Raw genomic sequence first — 23,418 nt, 5'->3', positions numbered from 1 at the left:
TCTTGAAAGTGTCACCTCTTTTACGTCTAACATTCATGGCTGAAGAAGATCTTTGTAATATTGTACACATTTGTGTATTTCACCGATGTGCATTGCATGAGACAATATCACTGATATTGTATCTGGCATTGTTGTAACCGTGTGTAGGCTTTGTGCCCACGGCCACTGAGAGCCGACTGGCTCCTGTGCCTGGCCCTGTTCCCTACAGCTATCCAGTCAGCAGGGAACTCCAGCTCCCAGAGGCCTTCACTTCCACCGCCACACACTTCACCCCCATCATCCTGACCAATGAAGAGGACTTAGAGGAGGAGAGTCAACACCTGGGAGATGCCTTTGAAGGGTACTATGTTCAGGAAAATAATATTATCATCATACATTGTATAAATGACAGCTTTAAAAAGCCTGTTTGTAAAATAAACTTTCAAAGTAAGAGTAACTTCATAACATCTAAAGGGATGATGCAATATTTTGGGAAATGCACCATTTTCTTTCTTGCTGAGAGTTAGATGACAGGATGGTTAGCATAGAGGGAAACAGATGGCCTGGGTTTTTCCGAAGGTAACAATTTCCACCTGCCAATACCTCTCGAGCTGATTTGTTTTGGTTTTCCCGTGGGAACAAGTTGTGGATAGTACCTGGTACCTTGTACTTATTTTGGTATCGTCGCAGTCAAAGTTCCAAGTGAGCTGAGCTGATACTAAAAGCTGACATAAAAGCTACAGACCACTGATTGGCCAGAGAACATGGTCACAATCCCTCTGTCACTGTGCGTGCAACACAGGGCACTGAATGCACCAGGGTCTAATAATACTTTGGTGTGTTTGTGACAGTCAGAAAAAGGTAATCATTTTACGATGAAAATATTTTTCTGGACCAGTGTGCGTCACATGATCTTCCAAAAGTGTGGGCACCAGCGGCTCGCCTGACAAACCAGCTCTGGTCCTGAAGCAGTGACTTCCTGAAGTCTCCTCTGGTTGCCTGGTATGTTTTAATGACAAGAGGTTACTGTGCCCGGCCACAAAATAGTGCAGCGCATAACCACCTTAAAACACACTTTTGCTACTGTATGAATTAAACAAAGAAGGTATGCTGTGCTGATTAGGAAACTGCAGAGGGGCTAGTAGTCCAGTTATTTAGTTTCCTTTGAAAAGAGGGAGGCTACCTTTATTCTCTGCCTCCAGCCTTTAAGCTATGCTATGCTTACGTTAGCATATTTCACAGACATTTGTAAAAGTGGTATCAATTCACTTATCCTGTTGATAAAAGTTGGTATATAATATATATGCGAATCTCCATAAATGCTGAATATGTTCTATTAACAACACATAAACAATTTAAAATACTTAAAAAAAAAATTTTTTTAAAAAATACATGAAATAAAATAAGAAAAGTCAGTAAAACTAAGTCCCAAACAAAATGCTTTACAGCTTTGAGGTATTCTTTATTTTGCAGGACAGTGGATGGACTCACAAAAAGCAGTGATGATATCGTGGAAACAGGCCTCGATTTCACCCCACCTTTGGAGTACCCACGTCCTACAACTACTGAACCCAGTCTGCATACACAAGAGTTGACTGACAGTCAAACAGTCACAACAACATCCTCTACAACTTCCAGCAACAAGATGCTGGTCGACTCTCCATCGACTCTGCCTGATATTTCCGGTCTTGAAGTCTCTCTTCCTCTGCCGGGATCTACTAACCTCAATGGCTTTGGTGTTTTCAACAATTACCTCTTTCAGCAGGACCCCGCAACCGGCCATCTTTCTTTAGTGCCTGTGCAGGTCAGGGCCCCTGAGTCTCTCTTTGGATTCGATATAAATCTCTCTCTGGTCCCACAGCCTTTGCAGGGACTGATCACACTTCCAGAGAGCACTAAAGGTCCGTTTATTGACTGTCTGAATGTGCCTGTGAGGCCTGGACCCGAGGAATATGGCCCACCGTCATCTTATAACAGTGGTAGCTCAATCATTACTGACAGCCCCTTGGAGAACACCGTGCCCAGAACGTACAATGGACAAACAAGTCCAAGAACACAGGGTGAGAACCAGACTCCATCAGACTCCATCTCCCCCAAAGTCCACCCTGCTCTGCAGGAGGTGATTGATCTGCTCAAGGGAGAGTTCTCACTTGATGGCTATTTGGACAATGGCCACGAGGACATTGCAATGGGTATGTATCTTAAGATAAGTCTTATATTTAGAGAAGTCTGATATCATTTGATAATTGATCCATTTTACACAGCAATGAAAGAGTTGGAAAATAAACTGCTGTAGTGATACACGCAGTGATCCCAAACAGGGGTATTTAAAGGGGAAGATTGTGGAGGAGCCAAACTAATTGGAAAAGGTAAAAGGGATTTAATTAGAAAAAAAACAAAAAACAAACGTGTATATATATATTGAGGCAGCTAAAACACTTGAAAATCACATGTTGCAATCTGTTTGTGAAAAAGCAAGTTGTTCGATGTTATTTAAATAGCAGTTGCTAAGCAGTTCAAATAGTTTGACAAAGTAGCTACAGTAACTGAGGAAAGGTTGAAATAGTTTACTAAAGTAAAGGATAAACAGTTGAAGAAGTAAAAGTAATGGAATAAACTTTTAAGTTATGGGTTTGAAGTATGAACGTAAACATGACTCTAACAATGGCAGTTCTATTAAATGGAAAAACCTGAATTAGACGCTGCAAGATTGTCTGCCTCCACCAGCCACTCAGGTTTGTATTCATGTCAACCCAGACTCATAATAAATGTAGTGAAGACTTTCAAGAATTTAGCAAAATCATTTGGCTGATTCTGATAGAATACTAAGTTGTAGCCCTGCACAGTAGACAAATCTTTAACTTGACAGCACAGAAGATTTAAAATTAGTGTCATTAATTCAGTATTCAATGTGAAATATGATCGCAATCTCTCCTTCTGTTCCAGAGTTATGTAGTTGAATAATGAAAAGAATGGACAGATCAGATATTTGTGTGAAATTTTGTCACATAATTAGCATGGGAATTCTTGAGTTATGGCCACAAACATTGACCTTTCACCACCAAAATCCTATCTGTTCATGTTTGCACCAAATTTAAAGAAATTCCCAGATATTACGATTACAAGAATGGAATGGACCTGAAAACATACAATAATGCCTCCAGCTGTGGCTGTTGCTGGCACGTAGGTCTAAATAATATTGCACCATATTATACTTGTACCTTGACATAATTAAAAGGTGAACAACATCCAATTTAAAACCAATTTAAAAACATATTTGGAGCATGATTGGTGGTGTCAAAATGGTAATTGAGTTCATCTGTGAAGTGCTGAGGTGGAATTTTACTGAAAAGGTTGGGAACCACTGCATTATATGTACTCTACATGTACACCTATATGTGTATAATGACTATATAATATAGTCACCGTACATATTTAGGATATTTTGTGATGAAAAGGATATTATGTGATTAGCAGTCAAGTTACGCTTCATTCATGTTTATCAATCAATACAATGCACCTTCATGCACTCGGCAAATATGTAACAAATCCATTTGTTCTATACTTCCTCTAAAATTAAGATAAATTCCTGGTATTGTGTTGGTTTGGCTCTCATTTCCATTACACAAATTGGCTCCCCAACATTCAGTTCTCCTCTTTAAAACCATTTACCACATTTAGACCAGTGATTTTTGAATGAAACAACAGTCTCTCCATCCTCCCGTCTTGAGCTGTTCAGACACACTTGTTTGAAAATCACCTCTTTTTTTTGTTTTCCGAGGGGAGTACATCTTCTCTTTGAAGGACCTGCAGTACCACGTGTTCGCCAGTGTGGTGAAGGAGAGGTTCAGTGATCTGTACTGGGAGGACGACTTACTGGGTATTTTGCATTGCCTGGTAAACTACAGCCCATCCACACTGTGAGCACAACTTTTTATTGTCTGTCTTTCTCTCTAAACAAACAGTGACAGTCCAGAAAACAATGATTTCTCTCCAAATTTGGAAAACTGAGTGTGAGTGTAGCCGGTGGCACCACCAGCTTGTTTGCATTGGTCTCACTGCTTCTCTTCAGTTCTGTTTACTCTGGAAAGAAAACAGTGTTCAATATCTAAGTCTGCCATGAACTGTGTGTACTGATGAAATGGGGCATAAATCAAAAAACACGTTGTAATAAGTGCAAACATGTTGAAGTAATGCATAACTAATGGGTAAATCTGTGGTTTTTCGCTTTAATTAATGCAACATAACGGCAATTCATTAAGAAAATCATCACGTCACCATGAGGTCATGTGAATATCATTAATGCCTGTTAACTCACATTTACCTCATGCATTCATTTATATACTATTAAATGAGCTGGAATATAGTTAAATAATAAAATGAATTTTTGGCCCCATGCTTATAATCTGCTGCCTCCACTGTTAGCCAATATTTATTGTCGTTAATGTGTTATATATTTCATTTTGAATTGAATATATTTTAGTTTTGAATCGTGGCCTTTGGGAAGCTATGATGAACATGTTTTGCTGTTTGGACATTCGGCTCATTGCCCAAAAAATTGGAACAATAATCAGTAAATCAACTGGAAAAGGATTGTTACAATCCTAATTGATTTCATGTCCGTGTGTTCAGAGTTTCAGAAAGCAACAAGTAGCACCTGATATTAAGACCAGATTCAGACTTTTAATTGCTGCCCACATTTATATTTTTTTCAGATTCAAATGAAAACAAACCAGAAGAGCAATTCTGTGTAATAATGGGATTACATGCAACTGAAAGTGCCAGCGCAGTCTTTTCAAAAATAATGATGCCATATTTTCAAACATCAAATACAAAACCTCAGTCAGATCACAGCTTCTCTCTCAGTAACTGCTGTGTTGTCCAGTGAGAAACTTTAAGTAGTGACAGGCTTCCTTACAACATTTTTGCTGTAGTTCCAGAATAAACACGTGGCACACAACATACATAAAGTTGCATGTTTTCATCTGAATCATCAACTTTCCAGATTCTTAATTTCTTTTGAGTGCATCAGTTTAAAATTTTTAAATAAGGGTCTTTTTTTTTTTTTTTATTTATCGAAACGTTGTCTAATTATTCACATCAGCATAATTAGCCTCCATTATGAGCTAAAGAGATTATTTGTAGTGTCAGAATAATTACTCTTGTTAACAGCAAATCTGAGTGCACGTGTTCAGATTTGTAATTCATTCTGATGTCGCTCCGAAGACAAGGATCCAGTCCTCAATGAACATGGCCTCTTCTCCTCTGCACATTTACATATGCATGTGCACACCCACACCCAGCATTCAAATTAGCGTTAATACAATATACACCTGAACTTTAGCCAGCAGTAAATGGTTACTATAGTAACAGCTTTGCAGATCTGGTGACACTGGAGACACATTTAAAGCCCCTTCTGCATTGTTACAGGTGTGTGTTCACAATTAGCCCTGAGGAGTTGGGGTTGAGAGGGAGGAGGGGAGTTTATGAATGAACACGTGCATATAATTATGTGCGAGCCAGAGACGAGCGGAGAGAGGAGCCTGTCATGTCTCCTGGATGTCTTTGTATCCAGCCGTTGCCATGATCTTGCGCTCAGGGCGATATGTTGAGAGAGCCTTTAATCTGCTGTGGTGGGGAGACTTCACTGCTTTGCAGGGAGATAGACATGCTTTTTGCTCTGGCTCAGGGCTCAGCTGTGGAGGGTTATTTTCACAAGTGTTCCAGTTCCTCTGAAGGAATCGAGGAGGGACTTTAGTGAGACATGGTTCACTCTCGGGAAAATACATTTATGGATTGAATTTTTGCAAGTGCATGGTGTGAGTGATAAGCTGCAAGATGTTTGAAAGGAGTTTTGGTGGATGTCTTGTTTGTCTTATATGTTGTGTTTCTCACATTTAAATCAGTAAATCTCCTGTAAAATATTGATCCTTTCACATCTGTTTTGTGTTCTTGACTGTTTTGTTTAGGTTAGGTAGTTACTTTATTATTATTATTATTTAACCCTCACCATGTGTGTTTTCTCCAAATTGTCTGTTTCTTACATACTTGCACGTCTATTATTAGCCATATCCTTTTAAATAGTGCTAACTGTAACCAGCTTTGAACCCTCTGTGTGTTTTTCTCTCTCCTAATGTGCCCCATGCAGCGGCTCTAATGAGCAGCCTCCATCAAAGGCTGTAGAAAGGGCAGCTCTCACCCCGCCCTCGATAGCCACTGCCTGGAGAGGGAAGAGGGAAGTCTGCCTGCACGGCTGTCTTGATCTGAATGGAAACCTTCACACGTCCGGTCCTGTTGCTGTGGATTCTTGGGAAGGAACCGAGGCCCGGTGCCATCATGGGGATAATGGAACCGGGCTTGAGGATGTTGAATTGAGATCAGAGCAAAGGAAGCACTCTATCAGTGAAGGTGGGAGACTGACTGCAGGCTCACTTCTTGTTTTGGTCACGAGGGAAATACATGTGTATGGCTGGTTCTGTCAATTAATCAGAAATCGATTGTAAAGCACTTTGATTTACATTTGATCTGTCGGAAAGGTCCTGTACAAATAATTTGATTGATTGATTGACAGCCAGTTCACTTTTGAATCAATTCCCCAGTTTATACAATACGCAGATCTGTTATGATTAGACTCTGATGATTATCTCATTGGATTGTTCATTTCTTTCTTATAATCTTTCTCCAGTGTAGCAGCAGTGTAGACTAAAGCTTCATTTTAGATACAAAACCTCTGATCTTGGTGATTTGTTTTAGTTTGTTGAATGCTAATATTTAATAAACTGAAAGATGATGTTAGGGCATAAAATCCTTTAAAAGTCCTTCCCTCAAATTATCTCTTAAGTAAAACTATAAAATTGGTATTTATAGAAACATTTTCTGACAATAAAAGTACTCCAAATTCAGAAGCAATATTCCCAGTGAGTGTTCTATCATTACATATTAATAGTTTTACTGTATTTTTACAGACATATTATTGTCTAAGTAGCATTTACTGCTGTAGTTGGTCAATGTGCAGCTAAATGTAACTATTCATTCTGTATAGATTTTCTTTTTACTTTATATTTTTGTATGTAAAAGCTTTAGAAGTAAAATAACTTTAAAAAAAAACATACAGTCAGTAAAGAGAACATCTACATAACAATTGAAATGAATCAACATTCATCTTCATTCAGCTTGAATTATGTAGTGTTGGAATGTATTTCAGAAGAAACAAACACTCCTCCCCCACCCGTCCATCCGCCTCTCTGGCCAAACTCAAGGTGGTTGTATGTAACATTTTCACTAATCTTAACATGTGCAGCATAATTACCAGACTTGTTACAAGTTCTCCCTCCAAGCCCCCAGCACCCTCTGTTTGAGCCCACAGAGTCAGACTCCATTTTCAATTTACTGTATCTGCCCGACTGATGCCTGATTTTTGAGAAGAAATGTGATCAAAAACGTGTGACAAAAATATGTCATGATGCAGAATATTGTAACAGTTTAATGATCATTTTTATCACTGTATTAAAATAGTGAACTTAACTGGGAATTTAATTAATTTTAATAACTGAATTTAAACAAAACACAGAAACAAATTTGGATTATCCCAGCATTCTTTTTTATAATGTTCTGTAAAATAAAGTTTTCGCATCAGCCAACATATACGCCAATACCAATATATCTGTGACAGGCCAATATCAGCTCATTAAATCGGTCGAGTTCCATATATGCACCACGCAGAAAATGCGGAGGTTATCTTCTAGTTGTTATCAGCATATATGCAGTGGATGAAACCAACCATAATTTCCTTGGAGACACATTTAAGTTCATTGAGTTTAGTACCATTACTCATAAGGAACAAGGTGGGAGCAATGCAATTACTTAGGAGATCTTTTTACAAATTCGCTCTCAACAATATCACAGGTGACATTCCCACACGAGGGATTAAGAGACACTGCTGCAGCTGCTCGGTACTTGAGGAAATAGTGTACTTGTTAGTGCACTGAAAAGTACAATATTTATTCATTGAACGGTGAAATGGAAATTCTTAAGCGAAGTATATATAAGTCAAATATGTAATTTAGCACAAGAACCACTGCTGCAGTTGATACAGTTTTATAAATGACATATTTTGTTCCTTTTTTGTCTCCTACTTTAAGTAAACTACCTAAATTGACCCATGGATAAAATAATGGATTCTGGAGGATTTGTATTTGACAAAATACTGGTCTCAGACTCCAACTTCTGTGACGTTTTGATGTATTTCTCCTTATTTGGCTGCTGACTGAAGTCACGAGGGCCGTGACTGGCTGTTGCCTGCTGTTCTTAAGTTTTCAGCACATTCAGAAGGGTCCAAGGCTTGCTAGCAAAGTCCAAAGAATTTTTTTTCTCCTCTGAACCTCAGTCTTGGTCAGTGACATTCACACACACACAGACACACACAGACACACACAGACAAACACACTTGCAGCTGCATTTGTTGTGCGACTAAAATGTCCTAAACATGGGGTCTTGATTACAAACAGGCTCTTACAAGATACTTGAGATGAAAAGATAGGGATGGAACTTGATCTTAAATTTGCCTCTAAGCTCATCTGTTAAACAGGGAATGCTTTGTGCAACCATGACAGGGTTAGCAACAAACACCCTCCCTGCCACCCTTGGGTCTCTCTCTCTCTCTCGCTGTGTTTTCGTCACGAATCCAGTTTGTCTTTTCGCTCTCCACGTGATTCAATCCCTTTCTCCTTCTCCTCTCTGCTCCCCTACTCCTTCTCCGCCGCCTCTGTTTACCATTCGAGGTGTGAACGCAGGCAGTTCGGACTCGGGGGTCATGGAGGGAGGCGATCATTCAGCGGGGGGCAGCGATGAAAGCCCCTCTGAAGCTGAGTTTCTGTCGGGCGGAGAGAAAGGGCTGACGGGAGCTCACGACGAGCAGATGAGCCCGGACTGCTCGGAGGACATGGAGGACAGCGACTCTGTGGCGTCCGATCGATTCCTCTCCCAAGGGAGCAGAGCAGAGGTTCCGGGCCTCGGCTTCAGCCCGGCCTGGGCCCTGGCCTTCTTTGGAGAAGATTGTTTTGGTCCAGAGGTGATCCAGTACGCGGTGACTCTGGGGCAGCACGCAGGATCGCCATGTCTGGACGTGAAAGCACAGGTGGGTAAACCTGTGAAGGCGGCTGTCAGTGAGTCATCTTTGACCTTAAGTCTTTGTGTCTGAACAAACAGCAGACTGCATGATTTATTCATCAGGTTCTATACCACTCACTGGAGGAAATATATATCATAAAGTATGTTTCTTTTGTATTTAATACATTTTATGTTATTATTTCATTGTTGAAATAATATAAAAGCAAATATTCTGTCACTGAGTTCATGCGTTTTATAAATAAATACAGAGCAGGTTTATATTCATGTGCCCCCAGCAGAAAGATGGGAAACACTCCTGGTATATTCCCATCAAAATATCCTCTAAAGTTATTATTAAAATGACTTTTATTCCATTGCTTTATATTTATGAACTGTTGATTGAAAATGCTCATCTGTTTAATCCAAGTGCTCGAATGCAGTTTCACTTCCTCCTTTCATTCAGCCCTTCACCTGGTCAGGTTTTTTGATGAAGTGCAGGAATTATTTTCCTTTCTGTAATGAAGTGGGGGCCCGGTCAGGCTGTGGGGTAAATAGGACAAGAACATGTGGGGGGACTTTAAGATAATTGGCATATTATTCTCTCCAAACTGGATCTGAATATTAATATGTTGAACTTAGCCCTCGGCGGAGGAAGTTATTATCATTTGCAAAAGAATATTAATGAGCAGCCTTTGTGTTTGCACACTTTGATGGCACCACTGCTGCTTCAGAGGGTTTGTGGTAGAGCTAATAACACACCTTAAGAGGCACGCTGCTGCAACTTCTCACTCACATCACTTCAAAAAAGCTGTTGCCTTCGGTTTCCACGGTGAAGAAAGGGGTGGAAAAAAACAAAAACCGCTGCCCCATACACGCTGGGAACACCCGACGGCTTCATTCAGTGAAAGGCATGTGGTGCAATTTTAAGGCCTTTGTATGATTCTGTGTGATTTCCTTTGAACAGGAACTGCAGCAGCAGCTGATAATTGAAACGAGGAATCTAAAGAAAACAAGAAATTTCTACCAAAAGTTGATTCAACAGGAGAGAAAAAACAAAGGTCGGATGCTCATTTTAAGACACTGCTAGAGTATGAAAATTATTTTGATTATGTCCAGAATGACCTATAAAACATTGTACTGTATGCCAAAGGTTCTGAGAGCAAGCTGATGCTCTCCAAACTGAAGTCCCAGCTGGAAGAGCTCCGATCTAAGGTGGTCTTCTTGGATTGTGTGAAGAAATACCTTGAGGTACTGAGAGTTCTCCACTCTACCGCTGTGTCTCATGCATTCCCCAACAATCTGGATTCCAAAAAAATCTTTGATATGAATCCTTTTATTTTTGCAGATTCTGAGTGTGGACCAGTGGGGTTTGGAGGTCTCATTACTGCCCTCTTTGGCTGTCTGTGGACCCGACTCTTTGGACATTCAATCCTCTGAGGACACTTCTGTTCTGAGCTTTGGGACGAGCAAAGGGAAGACCAGTCTGCAGGCTGGGTCTCCGCTGGGCCTCATGGCTTACCTCTACGCCAGGTATTATCGAGGAGGGTTGAAATGTGAAATGTGCTACCCATTGTCTTTTGTTTTTTTGTCAAGCCAGGAGGTTGTATGTATTTTTGATCATTTTCCAAAGTGTTGGGCAGTCCTTGTGATTCGAGTGCTCAATTGTTTACCCTCCCTGCAGATTTTGTGTGTCCAACAAAAGAATTTCATAAGAAGTGGGGCAGAAAATTACCAAATTACAGCAGGAAGCTGAAGGAAAACTTTGGCTGTGTCTTCATTTGCATACTTATTCTTGCTATTTTGAGTGCTTAAGTGCATTCACACTGATAAGTATGGTAAGTGCACGATGATCTCCTGGACGGTGTACTCATAACGGCTAAAAAAAAAAAAAATGAGTATGAAACGCTGGAGACTTTTCACCCTCAATGGTCGCCATCTTGGCTCTGTAGCGGAAGGGGAAGGATCACCGACCTATTTTAAATCTGCTGAGAATGGCGAGCAGAAAACTGCAGCTGTTGCAGCGAACACCGCACTTTACAATTGTCTATTTTTCACTACGTACCACCATACTGCTGTCAGGTAGACGCCACCAGTATTTTTATTGTGTGTGAAACGGGGAGCATGCAAGCACAATCATATTTAAGTCAAATTACCAACAAAAAAAAAGGCAACAGATATGTTGGCGGGTGATGCTTTTACATGTTACAGCCATCATGTCCAGTGAGAGCACAACAACCATATCTGATTTGAGAAAACACTACCCTGTTCAAATTCATACACCGTGCAATGTGAAATACGAAGTGTATGAACAGAAGTACACACATTGAGCCACAGCCTTAATGCTACTTTTTTTTTTACCATTAAAATACGTTTCCTAAAATAAGGACTTTTATCACACCTTGTTTCACAGCAATATTTTGGAAATCGACCAAATAGTTCGTCCACAGAGCATGAATCAAACTGACTGTGGTGTTTTTATTACGTTGTACTTTTCATGTTGCGTCACCAGCAGACCAACATTTGAGTTTGTCCAGTACCTTTGGGCTTAATGCTAATTATAGAATATAAGCATGCTAACACACTAAGCTAAGATGGGGAACGTGGTAGGATTTATACCTGCTGGACATTAGTAAGTTGGCATCGTCTTTGTTAGCATTCAGTTCAAAACGCATTAGGCTATGCTTAAGTACAGCCTCACAGTGTTGCATGCCGTACTTTAGACTCTTAATTTTGTTCATGAACTGTTAAAAGATAAACTTGAGATGATTCTATATTTTTTTGTGCATTTCAGTGGAGCAAAATACTCACATTTAAAGTGGTTGAGATTCTAAATAATGCACATACAGTAAATATGTTGTCATTTGCTGTGTTCATATTCAATGCTATGCACATTCACCTTTTATATTTATTACTCTTGCTCACCCATTCTCTTTTCAGACTAATCATGTTGTTGTTTATGGCTACACATTATGTAATTTGTTTACACATCAGTAGCACCATATTATCATCCCTAATTCAAAATTAATCAGTAAAAAGTTTATCAGTGCCGCTCTAAGGTCTGGCATTTCTGTGTGTAGTTTGTATCTGTTGCTACGGGAAACGCTGGCATCAACAACTGGAGAAATGAGGTCACTATCTATAATATGTTCAGTTTCCATTGCCTTGAGCTGAAGCTGTTTTTTCTTCCTGAAGGCATTGATAAGGCCTGTTCTCAGTTCCTGCCCTCAAACATTGTCTAATGTAACAGGTTAATAATCGTAGTAGAGTTTTAGTCGAGCTGCTGATTCAATTATACACAGAGCATCTTTATGAACTCCTGTTTGTCTTGGAGCTCACATGAGACCCACCACCACTGACAATGATTTTGTAGAATCTGCTCCCTCACACTGAAAGGAGCTATTAAAGTAATTCAGGGCACCTTGTCCAGGATCCCCCGCTGGAACATTCTGTTTTAAGAAGTTTTGTGCGCAGCTGAGACACTTGGAGGGACTATGTCTTCGTCATGGTTTGAAGGTGCTCGAAGGGTCCCCCAGGAAGAGTTGACACTTTTGCCACCGTGAATAGAAAAAAGAGCTGGTCAGAAAAGATGATTCTCTGGTGATCATGTGTTTCCATGTTAGTTTCTGAACTTTGTTTGGTGTCACTATGATCCTTTCCATCACAGAAACGCTGCCGTGGAGGGCTACATCCAGCAGTTCCTGTATACTTATCGCTTCTTCTGCACTCCTGAGCAGCTACTACAGTTCATAATGGATAAATTCATCAGTGCTGCAAGGTACTGTTTGTCCAGTAGCTCATGACAACACAGCTTAGTGCGGAGCAGTAAGCAGTCCAACATCTCCATCCTCAACATTTTGCACACGGGTTTATGTTGATTATGTTTGTTCTCCATGCCAGGGAAGGTCCAGATATGTCGGCAGACAGTGAGAGGATCTTCCATCGCAGCTTGGACGTCCTGCATCTCTGGATTACAGACTGTAAAGCCGTGGACTTCACACCAAAGTCCAGCCTCGTGAACATGTTAGAGAACTTCCTGAATACTGAGGTAGCCACACACAAATACATGTTGCTTTGTAATTCACACTTCTCTGAAGTTTCAGTTCCTATACGCAACAAACTCAGACACCATTTATTGGGTGACCACAAGCAGACACAGACTTCACTGAACGCACTGGGTTTTTAACCCGGGTCACACTCAAACTTTTTTTTGTTGTTTATTTCATGTTTGTAACCATAAATGAAAGCATTGTTTATTACTCGAATTTATTTATTTTTATATAAATTTGAATGGCTGAAAAACTTCAAAACTTTGGGTCGTGACTTGATGCCTAGTGAAAAATGTGGGTTCTTCTGAGGCTACACCAATTTGGGAACCACGATGTCTTAAACCGGTTCCACCACTTGATTTTTTTCAAGACTCTTTTTAATTACTTTTAATAAAAGGAACACTGAATACGAGAAATGTCATTTTATTTTCCCACAGGTGATTCCTGTCGACAGCCAAGGCGAGTCTCTTCTTGCTGTTCTCCACAGCACTCAAAGTTTGACTTCTACAAGTCAAGTGAGAGGAAGTCTGATCAGCTTTGATGAGGATGATGAGTCCATGTGTTTGCATTTGTCTACTGAGGATCTTAGCAGGAAGGTCAGAATTTGTTTTATTGCATATAAGACCAAGTTAATCTTGACTTTGTGTATGTCACTTATGATTTACCACTTTATGTATGCAATTCTTATCTGACATGATGTGACATCCTCTAAGGGGAATTTGAGGGAATCTGTCATGTTCTTATTCACGGAGGTTTACTGTACTGTCTTACTGTTGTTGAACAAGAGTGCTTATTAAATACATACTACTCTCCCAGCCGTCTATACTGTCCTAGAATCAGTGTGTTGTTTACATAATTTAAAACCTATTTCCTTTCAATCTGTCTCTGAACTTTTCAGTGGAAGATCTCTCGAGTGGTGGAGCCCTCCGCGTCTCTGCCTAAAGACATGACTTACTCCATCGCTGCGGCCCTGCCTGTGCCGTGCTACGGCTCCCTGATAGATGACCTCTCCAACGTTGGCCTGCGCGGTGAAGAGCGACTCCCCTTCAGCCAGAATGAATACAGCGCACAGCACACAGCCCAGCAGCTCACTCTCCTGCAGCAGGTACGCTCATCCTTTATGTCGTCGATACACCACCAAGTGTTGTTATCTTTTTAAACCACTAGAGGGTGACATGTCTCTATTAGTACACAGCAAAGCACAGGTTTGTCAACTCGTGATTTAACTTGAACTCTTTGGGATGCAGGAAATATTCCAAGGATGCCATCCGGTTCATTTCCTCAACTCTAGAATACAAGGAGTCAGGGACAAGGTCTCGACCCCGAACAAGTGAGTATCAAGCTCCAGCTTTAAGGAATGTCTTCTATATTTACAGGAGAGACATGGGTCACAAAACAAAAGTTAAAAACTTGCATTAGGAAGGCAGTGTTGCACCATGAGCCTCCAAAGTAGCTTCAGTTCTCCTTGATGTGGAACGTTAGAGTTGATTTGTGTGTTAAAAAATGATTGTTGGTGGAGAGCGCTGTCTAACATGTTGATTTAAAATCACCAACAGCAGTTCAGTTTGGTTTAGATGTTATGTCTGTGAGGACCATAGTATACTGTATGATTCACATAATTTTAAAACAGCATAACCTGTGTACAAGTGCTGTTGACATACTTGTTGAGCTCCTTTCTGTACTAATGCTTACCTGTAGATTATACAAGGTCCTATTGACTATTTTTTTTTCTCAAAAAGTTTACAGGACTTTTCATAAATTCTAATGAATATTACTTTATAATTTAGGATGGTAAGTAATTCCCCCCTGTGAAGATAGGCACATATTCTCCCTCAGACCCAAAACCTAAACACGAACATATCCCAATATGCACTTTTGATCATCTGCAGCCATTAAATATTTGTTATTCTTATTATCAATCTAAATAGTTATTTTAATTATTCCAGTTGTAGTTTCCTGCGTAGAATTTCCGACCCCTCTGTTTTCGCCTCGCAGAAATGTGTCACCGCAAATGCCACCAGCAGAGGGCAGCAGTGTGCTTGTACATGAGGGGACACCATCAGACAGCTGCCTTCAGCGGCTGCTCACATATGCTGACAGTGTCACTAACTGGATCTCTGCTGAAATAGTCATCTGCGACTCCGTCAAGGTGAGAGGAGACATAACTCGTGAAAGCAACACGGTCAGTTGTTTCTTCTTCGCTTTCATGGTTGAATGGTTGAAAGACACACTGGTCTGCAACCTGAAACAGTTCTGTATTAAAAGTTTTTATCAGCTCTTATTTATGTCTTACAAGAAGCCGAGAAAGTCAATAGAAAATAAGTTATTATTGTAATTAGTATTGTAGTTATTCACACTTGATCAAATGTTCAGCTCATTTGGACATCTGTGCATCCATTCAGATTATTGATGTTTTTTAAAGCCGACTGACGTTGGATTTTCGAGGCTGATATCGTAACCGATATTCAGAAGTAAAAAACAACTTTATGATATCAATATAGCAACTAAAATGTGGCTATCAAACACTTGTAATGGAGGCAGGATTTTTTTATGGGTTAACTTTATGGTCTTACTGTAAATGACATCAGTGCATTGAAACAGTGAACTTCACAGTGGATGTGATCATTATAAGTAACTATAAATAAAAAACAAAACAAAAATAAAACAATTTCTAAATCACCCTAACTGGCTTTTTCTGCATTATGTTCTGTAAAAAAAAGTTGTATTGCACAACATGGTGATTCGCCAATATCGGCCAATAAAATTGGCTGACCAATAATCTGTCAGGTGCAAACATTTTTCCTATACTGACATGAAGAATGCTCAAATTGACACTTTAACTATTTTAACTATCGAAACTAACTATACTGCACTTGAACTATCTTTGAAAACTTTCAATTTCTTTCATCGTTTACAATTCAGCTGACATTTTCAATCGCTTTCACCTCTTACTCTTCCCATGACAGTTCTTCTACTTTCAGTGCTTTCACACAAACGGACAATCCCATTGCTGAAAGTTAGAATTATGCAACCTAAATTCTTTCCGGATTACAATTCAACTGATTCCAACTGCAGCTTCCACCCAACATCTCAGAAGCGGTTACAAACATCTGAAGGCATTTGAACCTGTTCACAATCTTGGCCCCTGCAATTTTCAGCTCCACTGCTTTTTCAGAAAAGTGTATGACAAATGGAAATGTAGAACACAATGTAAATGCACTAAGGCTACATATAGTATTTTTCTATACTATACATGCTTCATTATGCAGTCAGCTGTGGCATACCACTGAGGAGCCACTTGATATTTGCATTTTGCTTTATGTAGCATTTTCTCTCCGTTTTTTTCTTTTTCATTCCTACTTTCTTGCAGACACAAGTTGCTTTGCTGACCAAGTTTCTGTGGATCGGAAAACACTGCTACGAGTCGAGAAACTTTGCCACAGCCATGCAGGTCCTCGCAGGGGTGGAGAACGTGATAGTCAGGCAATTACCGGTAAGTCTGCATGTCATAAGATACCCCGCGCACAAATTCTAGGTCTGTGTAATAAGTCAGATGCCCTCGAGCTAAATGTTTTCTCCAACTGTGATAGAGTTCGGATGATGTTTAATTAGTTTCACAAATGAGGAATTAACATTAATGCATTCAAATGAGAGGGAGAAAGTGTGAGCGCGGTGAGGGGAAATGTGGCCTGCGACAATGAGTAATTAAAAAATATCACGATTAGAAGACACCCGTGTTGAGAAAATAGTCTAAATTTCCATATTTCCATCTGAAGGCAGGTTATATTCATGGACTCCGGTGTTGCAATGAAGCCACTGCATAATTCCCCTTTATTTTCGGTGATGCTGAATAAAACCCATCTCCTCTTGTGCCGGCAGGCTTGGAAACATCTGGCCTCCAAGGTGTGTGAGATCCTGGAGGAGCTGCGAGCCGTGCAGGTGGGACTGTTTGAGAAGGCGCACGCGGATGCTGTTTGTAACGGAAGGCTGGGATGGACACATATTGTGAAACTGGGCTGCAGGGCAAACAAATCAATGGAAAAACAGCTCCGAGCAGCGCGCCTGTGCGCTGAGAGTTTACAGCTGGCTTTCCTTCTGAAAGTTACCCAAAAGAAGAAGCCCGATGCATCAAACAGCATGCATCTCTTACCAACTTTCTTATTCCCTGTAATAGCTATCAGAGAAAATGTATACTTTATCAGCTTGAAATTAAAAAAAGGTTAAATGTGTTGTCTTTCGGTTATAATACTCCACTACATCAGATATGCTTATCGCACCGTCACGCACCTTTGGCTGAACAGAAGTTCCAATAAGAACTCATTTGATTCCTGTGTGTATGATTTGCTCCCTCCTCAGGTTTTTCTGAAGAGCGATGACATTTGTCTCATGGGTGGAGAACACACGAGGAAGAGGCCCACCCTGCCTTCAGCACACATCCTGGCCATGCACGTTCAGCAGCTGGAGATCGGAGCCTTCACACTCACTACTGGAGCTTACAAGTGGACCAAACTCAGGTAGGCATTGGTTACGGTTGATGGTGGCAGCAAACAAAAGTCAAAGTCCTGATCAGTTCACAGCTTGAAACCCCTCAATGTTCGGATCACACCTTTATTTCCCGGGCCTGACACCACCACAGAGACTGTATGGTTCTGACAAGTGGCGATTAAAAGTTAGTCAGCTCGACATTCAGCAGTGAGCCATTTGTTGAATCATTTCAACTGTGCTGTGCTTCAACTGTGCTGCTCTGTCTTCATTGAAAAATTCAGATTCTATAAATACGGAAAGATTTTTCTTTTCAAATAATTAACTGCTGGACAAAAGATGTCTCCTACTTCACTGTAAACTCTATTCTCATGTATCCATATCACACGTGTGTAAGCCGTATACTGAACCATGATTGGTTTCCAAGCTGTGATGTCACAGGCCCTGCTTGCGGGTGAGTGCAGAGAAACTTTCCACCCTCAACAGACGAGCCTTTTAGTGTCAAACTCTGCACATACATCATTCTGCACAGTGAGGGTCAAACATTAAAGTGAAGTAATAATAAGCCAAACACATTGTTGAGTAGAAGGGAACTTCAGTCCTTAGTTACTAGAACCTCATGCAGAAATTATACAACGAACAATCGAATGAATCCGAGACTTTTCTTGTGCGTAAAGACAGTGCAGCACAGTGATGAGCAGGGAGCAGGGGAAACTATAACCTTCATGAGAAGTACTCCAAATTATATCAGTCAACATCAGCACCTGAGTTATGTTTTTGTGACCACCTGAACCTGAAATTGAGCAAAAACACGTACAATTTTGTATGACGTTTTTGCAGTGTCACCAGACACATTCATGGTGTTGTCATAAATACGCACCAACCAGAGGCCACAAAAACATCTGTATCTCAGGTGCTGATGACGATCACGCGACGTTACTTGGAATACTTACTGATGAAATTTATTGTTTCCTCCTGCTCTGTGCACATCGCTGTGCGTCACACTATTTGCATGCAACAGTAACACTTTTCGATGCTTTTCATTACCACCCTTGTATTGTATGAAAATAAGTCTTCTCAAAAAACACTGTGGCGAGATCTCAAAAACGTGTTCATCAACAAGTTAAAAAGCTCCATTATTCTTATACTACACGCGTTAAAAAAAAAAACACAAATATGAACTTGACCAGTCATCATAACTTTTAACTGGTGACTAAATGATCCTGTAAATAGCACTGCTACAACTCTAAATAGTAAATAAATGTGTTTGTAAAACTGCCAGGAAAGACAATCTTTTTTTTTCTCGCTGTATGTTATGAAACTGCTTCAGTATTTGCTAAAATGCAGGTTTGAAGTGGTGACAAGTAGCAGACATCTACCCACACAACAGGAATTATTGCCTCTTCTGGTGTGGGTAGAACGTTTAACAGCACGTCCTTGTTGCTGAGAATCATGTAGTGGACAGAGACCAGGCTAATCTACCTGGTATCTGTCCCTGTAGTGACACAAAATAGGAACGGTTAGTGTCATTAACTGGAAATTCTCTCACTCCCGTGTATCCGTCTGCGACAAACTAACAGCTAACTCGCCAAGAGGACGCATTTTCCTGTGTCCTTCTCCTTCCCTCCAATATGGCTGACCAGATGCTGGGGTCACAACAAGTGGCGGTTGCATGGTAATAGCACAGCTGTTAGATTTGGGTTGTCGGTGGAGGTGTCAGTGCTGCGCCAGATGGCGCCTATGGGATGGGGTTTGATTGGAAAAGAGGTTTCAGGCCAGATGCTGAGAGGTGACTGGGTGTTGCCAGATGTTGGGGTCAGGAGATCTCTCAGCGAGAGGCGGAGACACAGCTGGTTGTCGCGGACCCCGGGTTATCCCGGCTCTCTCCAAATCAGGTCACAGACGAGGCTGACGATGCTGCTCAGAAGAAAAACAAGTGCAATAAGCGTCTAGATGTACATTCTTCTCATGTTGCCTCTGCTCTGTCCGTCCTCATCCATCCTCCGTTGGTTCCAGGAGCATAGCAAAGGTGGTGAGTCAGGTCTACGCCTTCCAGGAGGCCGCGTACCGTTACAGCCCAGACCGCGAGCTGCAGCCCTACCTTCACCGCCGCATCGCCCGCTTCGCCACCTCTGACATCCACCTCTTGGCTTCCGACAACGATGCCAACTTCCTGCAGTCGAGCGAGCGACAAACGCGGAGGATCCAGAGCACGCTGCGGAGGGTGAAGGCCACCTTCCTGTGAGAGCGGCCTCAGCCCCGTTTCTGAGCCCAGAGTCAGACACGCACCGCCGGGTCAGCGCGTCATGTCGAAGCCCAGACTGAGGCCGCGTGCCCAAACCACAACCTCCAGACGCTTCTGTTGTCACAGCAGCAGAGCCGTATGGACGACAAAACTTTCTCTGATGTCGTGTTTGTCAAATGCTCCTTAACTTACGTTAGTAAAATCAGTTTTGACTCCCTGAAAAAGTTCACTCATAACTCACGCCGTTTATAAAGACGCTCTGCTGTTGATCCCACATCTGTTTGATTAACATGTTTTTTCCCCATAAAATGAGAAAGCTAACAGGTGACCGAGCCTGTAATTAAGGCTTAATTATATCTGGACTAAACAGTGCATCACATGTTCGACATTAAACAGTATCTAAATAGCGGTAGAATTCATTGCGAAAGCTATTTTGTGAAAATATTCATGTTCCCTGAAGAATGATTTAGTAATCCTCTGGACTTTTCCACGAGCATCGTCTTCCGTTAAATATAGCAGCGAGTATTACATGTAACGTCATGAACTTCAGTGCAGATGCTCTTGTCACCGCCTGTATTAACTGTCACAACTTCAGTGTTGTGTTAACTTTTCATTCAGTGCCATTATGAGGTCACGAGATTTATTTCATTAATACTTTGGTTTACGACCCAGTTCCTTCAAAAGTTTGTGTTTTGTGCTAATTATTCAGTTGTAGCATGCAAACACTCAAACTTAGATGGTGAATGTGGGTAAAAAAAAAAAAAAAAAAAAAAAAAACGTCAACATGTTTGCAGTGTTGTTGTGAGCATGTTAGCATGCTGACATTAGCATTTGGCACAAATCACTGCTGTGTCTGAGCGTAGCCTCGTAGAGCAGCTAGCATGGCTGCCATGGATGACTGAACAAGTGGATTCAAGGACGGTGCCAATGCCCTTGCAATGAAAATTTCTCGCCAATAAGCTCAAAAAGTTCCCCAGCGTCCAGCTCTGCTTCAACATGGTTAAACTGAGACCAAATTTTCTGGTACATTTTGTTGGTGTCTCAATTTTCTCTAAATATCATCCTCGCCAGAACTGCTCCACAGAGCTTGGACTTCATCGTAGCTCATAAAATATCTTCTGCAGCTCCATTATAAGTTGCACTTACCACAAAAGTTCCTGAACCTTTAAAAAGTACTTCCCTCTGAGCAGGAACTTCATTTAGATCTTAGTTACTTCATTGAAAATAAAGGTTAAAGGACCACAAAACGTTCTTGGTCACCTGAAAAGGTTCCTGTGGTGGAAACAAGGATATAGAGAGGTGCATGCGTTCTCTGTAGGAACACATCAAAAGTGGCAGAAATAAAATTAAAAAAAGATCAAGGGAGAAGTTCAAACAGTGGCTCCTCCCTCACCTCTGCACAGCTGGCCAATCACTGTGTGAAATGTGAGTGACGGACAGATTGTTGGACACGCCTTCATTATTTCACCTGATAAAGTACTTACAAGGTGCAGCTTTTTTAACCACATCACCACACAATAAACCTGGAACATGCATCATTCCAGTAGAGGAATACTGTTTATATTTCACAGAAAGGGTAAAGAGGGGCTCGGCAGCAAATCCCCCCCACCCACCCCCCCACCCCACCTCCTCGGCCTCCTCATTGGTAAATCCAGCCATGTCAGTCATTCAAATTAAATCAGTTTTATGTACCTGAACTGTGTTTGACTTGTAAAAATCTAAGAAAAATAATGCAGAACGTTTTCAATTGACTGAACCATTTACTGGTCATACTGTATATTTTGTTTTACAGACAACACATAGTTTCTATTTGTTTACCAATTAAGAGTTAATATGTGGATGATATGACTGGATTGATAAATTGATGTCTAATATTAATTCCATTTTAATAGCACAATGTGTCACAATTAGGTTTATAATCATTTGTTTTGTGGCGAAGGGCAAAAGACAAGCTTATGCTGTTGTGAGTGAACCTCACCGTTACCTAGCAAATGATAGAGCATAATGAGATGTCAGCGTGCACAATGTTATTTTGAGGAATGCTGTTCAGTCAGTGTCTATTTTTCTATTTCCCCGCCCGCTCTCTCTCCTCCCTGCTCCTCTGCCGTGAAACTGGCTGTGGAGATGGAATGTGACGTGCTATGAGGATTTGCTTAATTTAGCCAAATAAATGAGATTTTATAAGCCCTGTCTTGCCAAAGCGTATTATTGTCAGACAATATCCGTGATAGAATGGCTGCATGGCAGGTTAGCGCCCTGTTAAAGCAACCGGGAGACGTGGGATTGGTGGAGCAGCTGAAGCCTGGGTGTCGACCCTCCTACAAGGGCGTTCATGACTTTATAGCAGCTTTCTGTGCCTTACATTTTTTTTCTGATCTCCTCTGTTTTCTGTAGTGTTAAAAGATACCACATGTTTTCAAAGGGGGTCTGTTTGGGATCGCGCTGAGTCCACAGTGATGTTCAATATCTTCCTTTAATTTGTACTGAAGTGAAATATTTTCTGTTTCCCCACACTTCACCCGTCCGTTATCTATGGGAAATGGAAATTAGTGGCGTCCGCCCCAGTTGAAATGTTAACCAAGTAACAAACCTCCGTCTGCCTCCACCTCCTCCAATGCAACTGTGTGAACTCTGTTTCCTGTTCCACTCTCTCTGCCACTGCTCGTGTTTCAGCGCTGATGATAGTCCAGTAGTTTAGGAAAATGCTTCAGAGGAAGAAATGACTTCGTTGGGGCAGGAGTTGGAGTCCCGCTGAAGATAGGAGGAGAGACTTCAAAATCAAACTGAATATACAAAATGCGCGCGCACAAATACCCAACCAACAAGAAATCACAAACTGGAAACCAAATATAAATAATGACAACCTAAAAATTCAAAACAAAAGCTCTAACATCAAAAAAACAAATGGTACAAACACCTAAACACAATAAAACATCAACAACTTAAACAAATGTGAACTTAAGAACACCCCCCCCCCCCCCCCCAATTTTTTTTTTTTTTTTTTTTTTTTTTTTTTTCAGTTTTCACAGATGTAAGTGGAAGTGTGTTGAGAACCTGGTTTGCACATAGCTTACCAGCTTGGGAGATTTTTCTTAGTGGTTGATGTTAGCATGTCAGCAGTTAGCTCATTAGCTCTCTGATACAAACAGGCACAAAAATGAAATAAAACAACCAGAAAAGAAATAACTTCATTGATCCTCCACAAATACTCATTCAAATGCTACAAAAACTAGCACAGACACTAGATACCACATGTTTTTCAAAGGGGTTAAGTTTGGTCAAACGATGAGTCTGCAGTGATATTAAATATCTTCCTGTAATGTGTACTGTATGCACAACATTTTCTATTTTTCTAAACATTCACTAAAGATTCACCAAGTGTTCACCAGGTGTAGCTGGCGATACACCTGACATCATCCAAATGAATGTTTTCAGAATTTTGACTTGAAGATGCGTTTTATGTGTCGACAACAAAAACCACTCCAGTTTTGAAGTTTCCCAAAACTTCACCAAAACCCATCTACCCATTATTTACAGGCAATTTAGAATCAAAGGCAC

The 23,418-nt window shown here is 40.8% G+C and overlaps 1 protein-coding gene across 2 annotated transcripts in view; it reads left to right on the top strand.

Moving 5' to 3' along the window:
* LOC138195634 (kinase non-catalytic C-lobe domain-containing protein 1) overlaps positions 1 to 22,048 on the top strand; it is a 46,066-nt gene extending 24,018 nt beyond the window's left edge. Inside the window, exons 14-31 of one of the 2 annotated variants that reach the window (XM_069145249.1) lie at positions 148 to 340; positions 1,453 to 2,171; positions 3,761 to 3,899; positions 6,128 to 6,387; positions 8,772 to 9,115; positions 10,052 to 10,145; positions 10,238 to 10,335; positions 10,433 to 10,617; positions 12,752 to 12,862; positions 12,985 to 13,132; positions 13,571 to 13,729; positions 14,032 to 14,238; positions 14,381 to 14,463; positions 15,129 to 15,282; positions 16,504 to 16,626; positions 17,013 to 17,072; positions 17,490 to 17,647; positions 19,632 to 22,048. In XM_069145249.1, the coding sequence (XP_069001350.1) occupies positions 148 to 340; positions 1,453 to 2,171; positions 3,761 to 3,899; positions 6,128 to 6,387; positions 8,772 to 9,115; positions 10,052 to 10,145; positions 10,238 to 10,335; positions 10,433 to 10,617; positions 12,752 to 12,862; positions 12,985 to 13,132; positions 13,571 to 13,729; positions 14,032 to 14,238; positions 14,381 to 14,463; positions 15,129 to 15,282; positions 16,504 to 16,626; positions 17,013 to 17,072; positions 17,490 to 17,647; positions 19,632 to 19,860 (3,464 nt within the window). In that variant the 3' untranslated portion in view covers positions 19,861 to 22,048. Of the gene's footprint in view, positions 1 to 147; positions 341 to 1,452; positions 2,172 to 3,760; positions 3,900 to 6,127; positions 6,388 to 8,759; positions 9,116 to 10,051; positions 10,146 to 10,237; positions 10,336 to 10,432; positions 10,618 to 12,751; positions 12,863 to 12,984; positions 13,133 to 13,570; positions 13,730 to 14,031; positions 14,239 to 14,380; positions 14,464 to 15,128; positions 15,283 to 16,503; positions 16,627 to 17,012; positions 17,073 to 17,489; positions 17,648 to 19,631 lie in introns of both variants that reach the window. The other variant, XM_069145248.1, reaches the window with a different exon arrangement.
* Positions 22,049 to 23,418: the final 1,370 nt, after the last annotated feature.

This window comes from Embiotoca jacksoni, unplaced genomic scaffold (genome assembly GCF_022577435.1).
Source record: "Embiotoca jacksoni isolate LCO1_2020_lvr unplaced genomic scaffold, fEmbJac1.0.p SCAF_12, whole genome shotgun sequence".
Lineage (NCBI taxonomy): Eukaryota > Metazoa > Chordata > Actinopteri > Embiotocidae > Embiotoca > Embiotoca jacksoni.
This window is presented reverse-complemented; position numbering and strand designations above follow the sequence as displayed.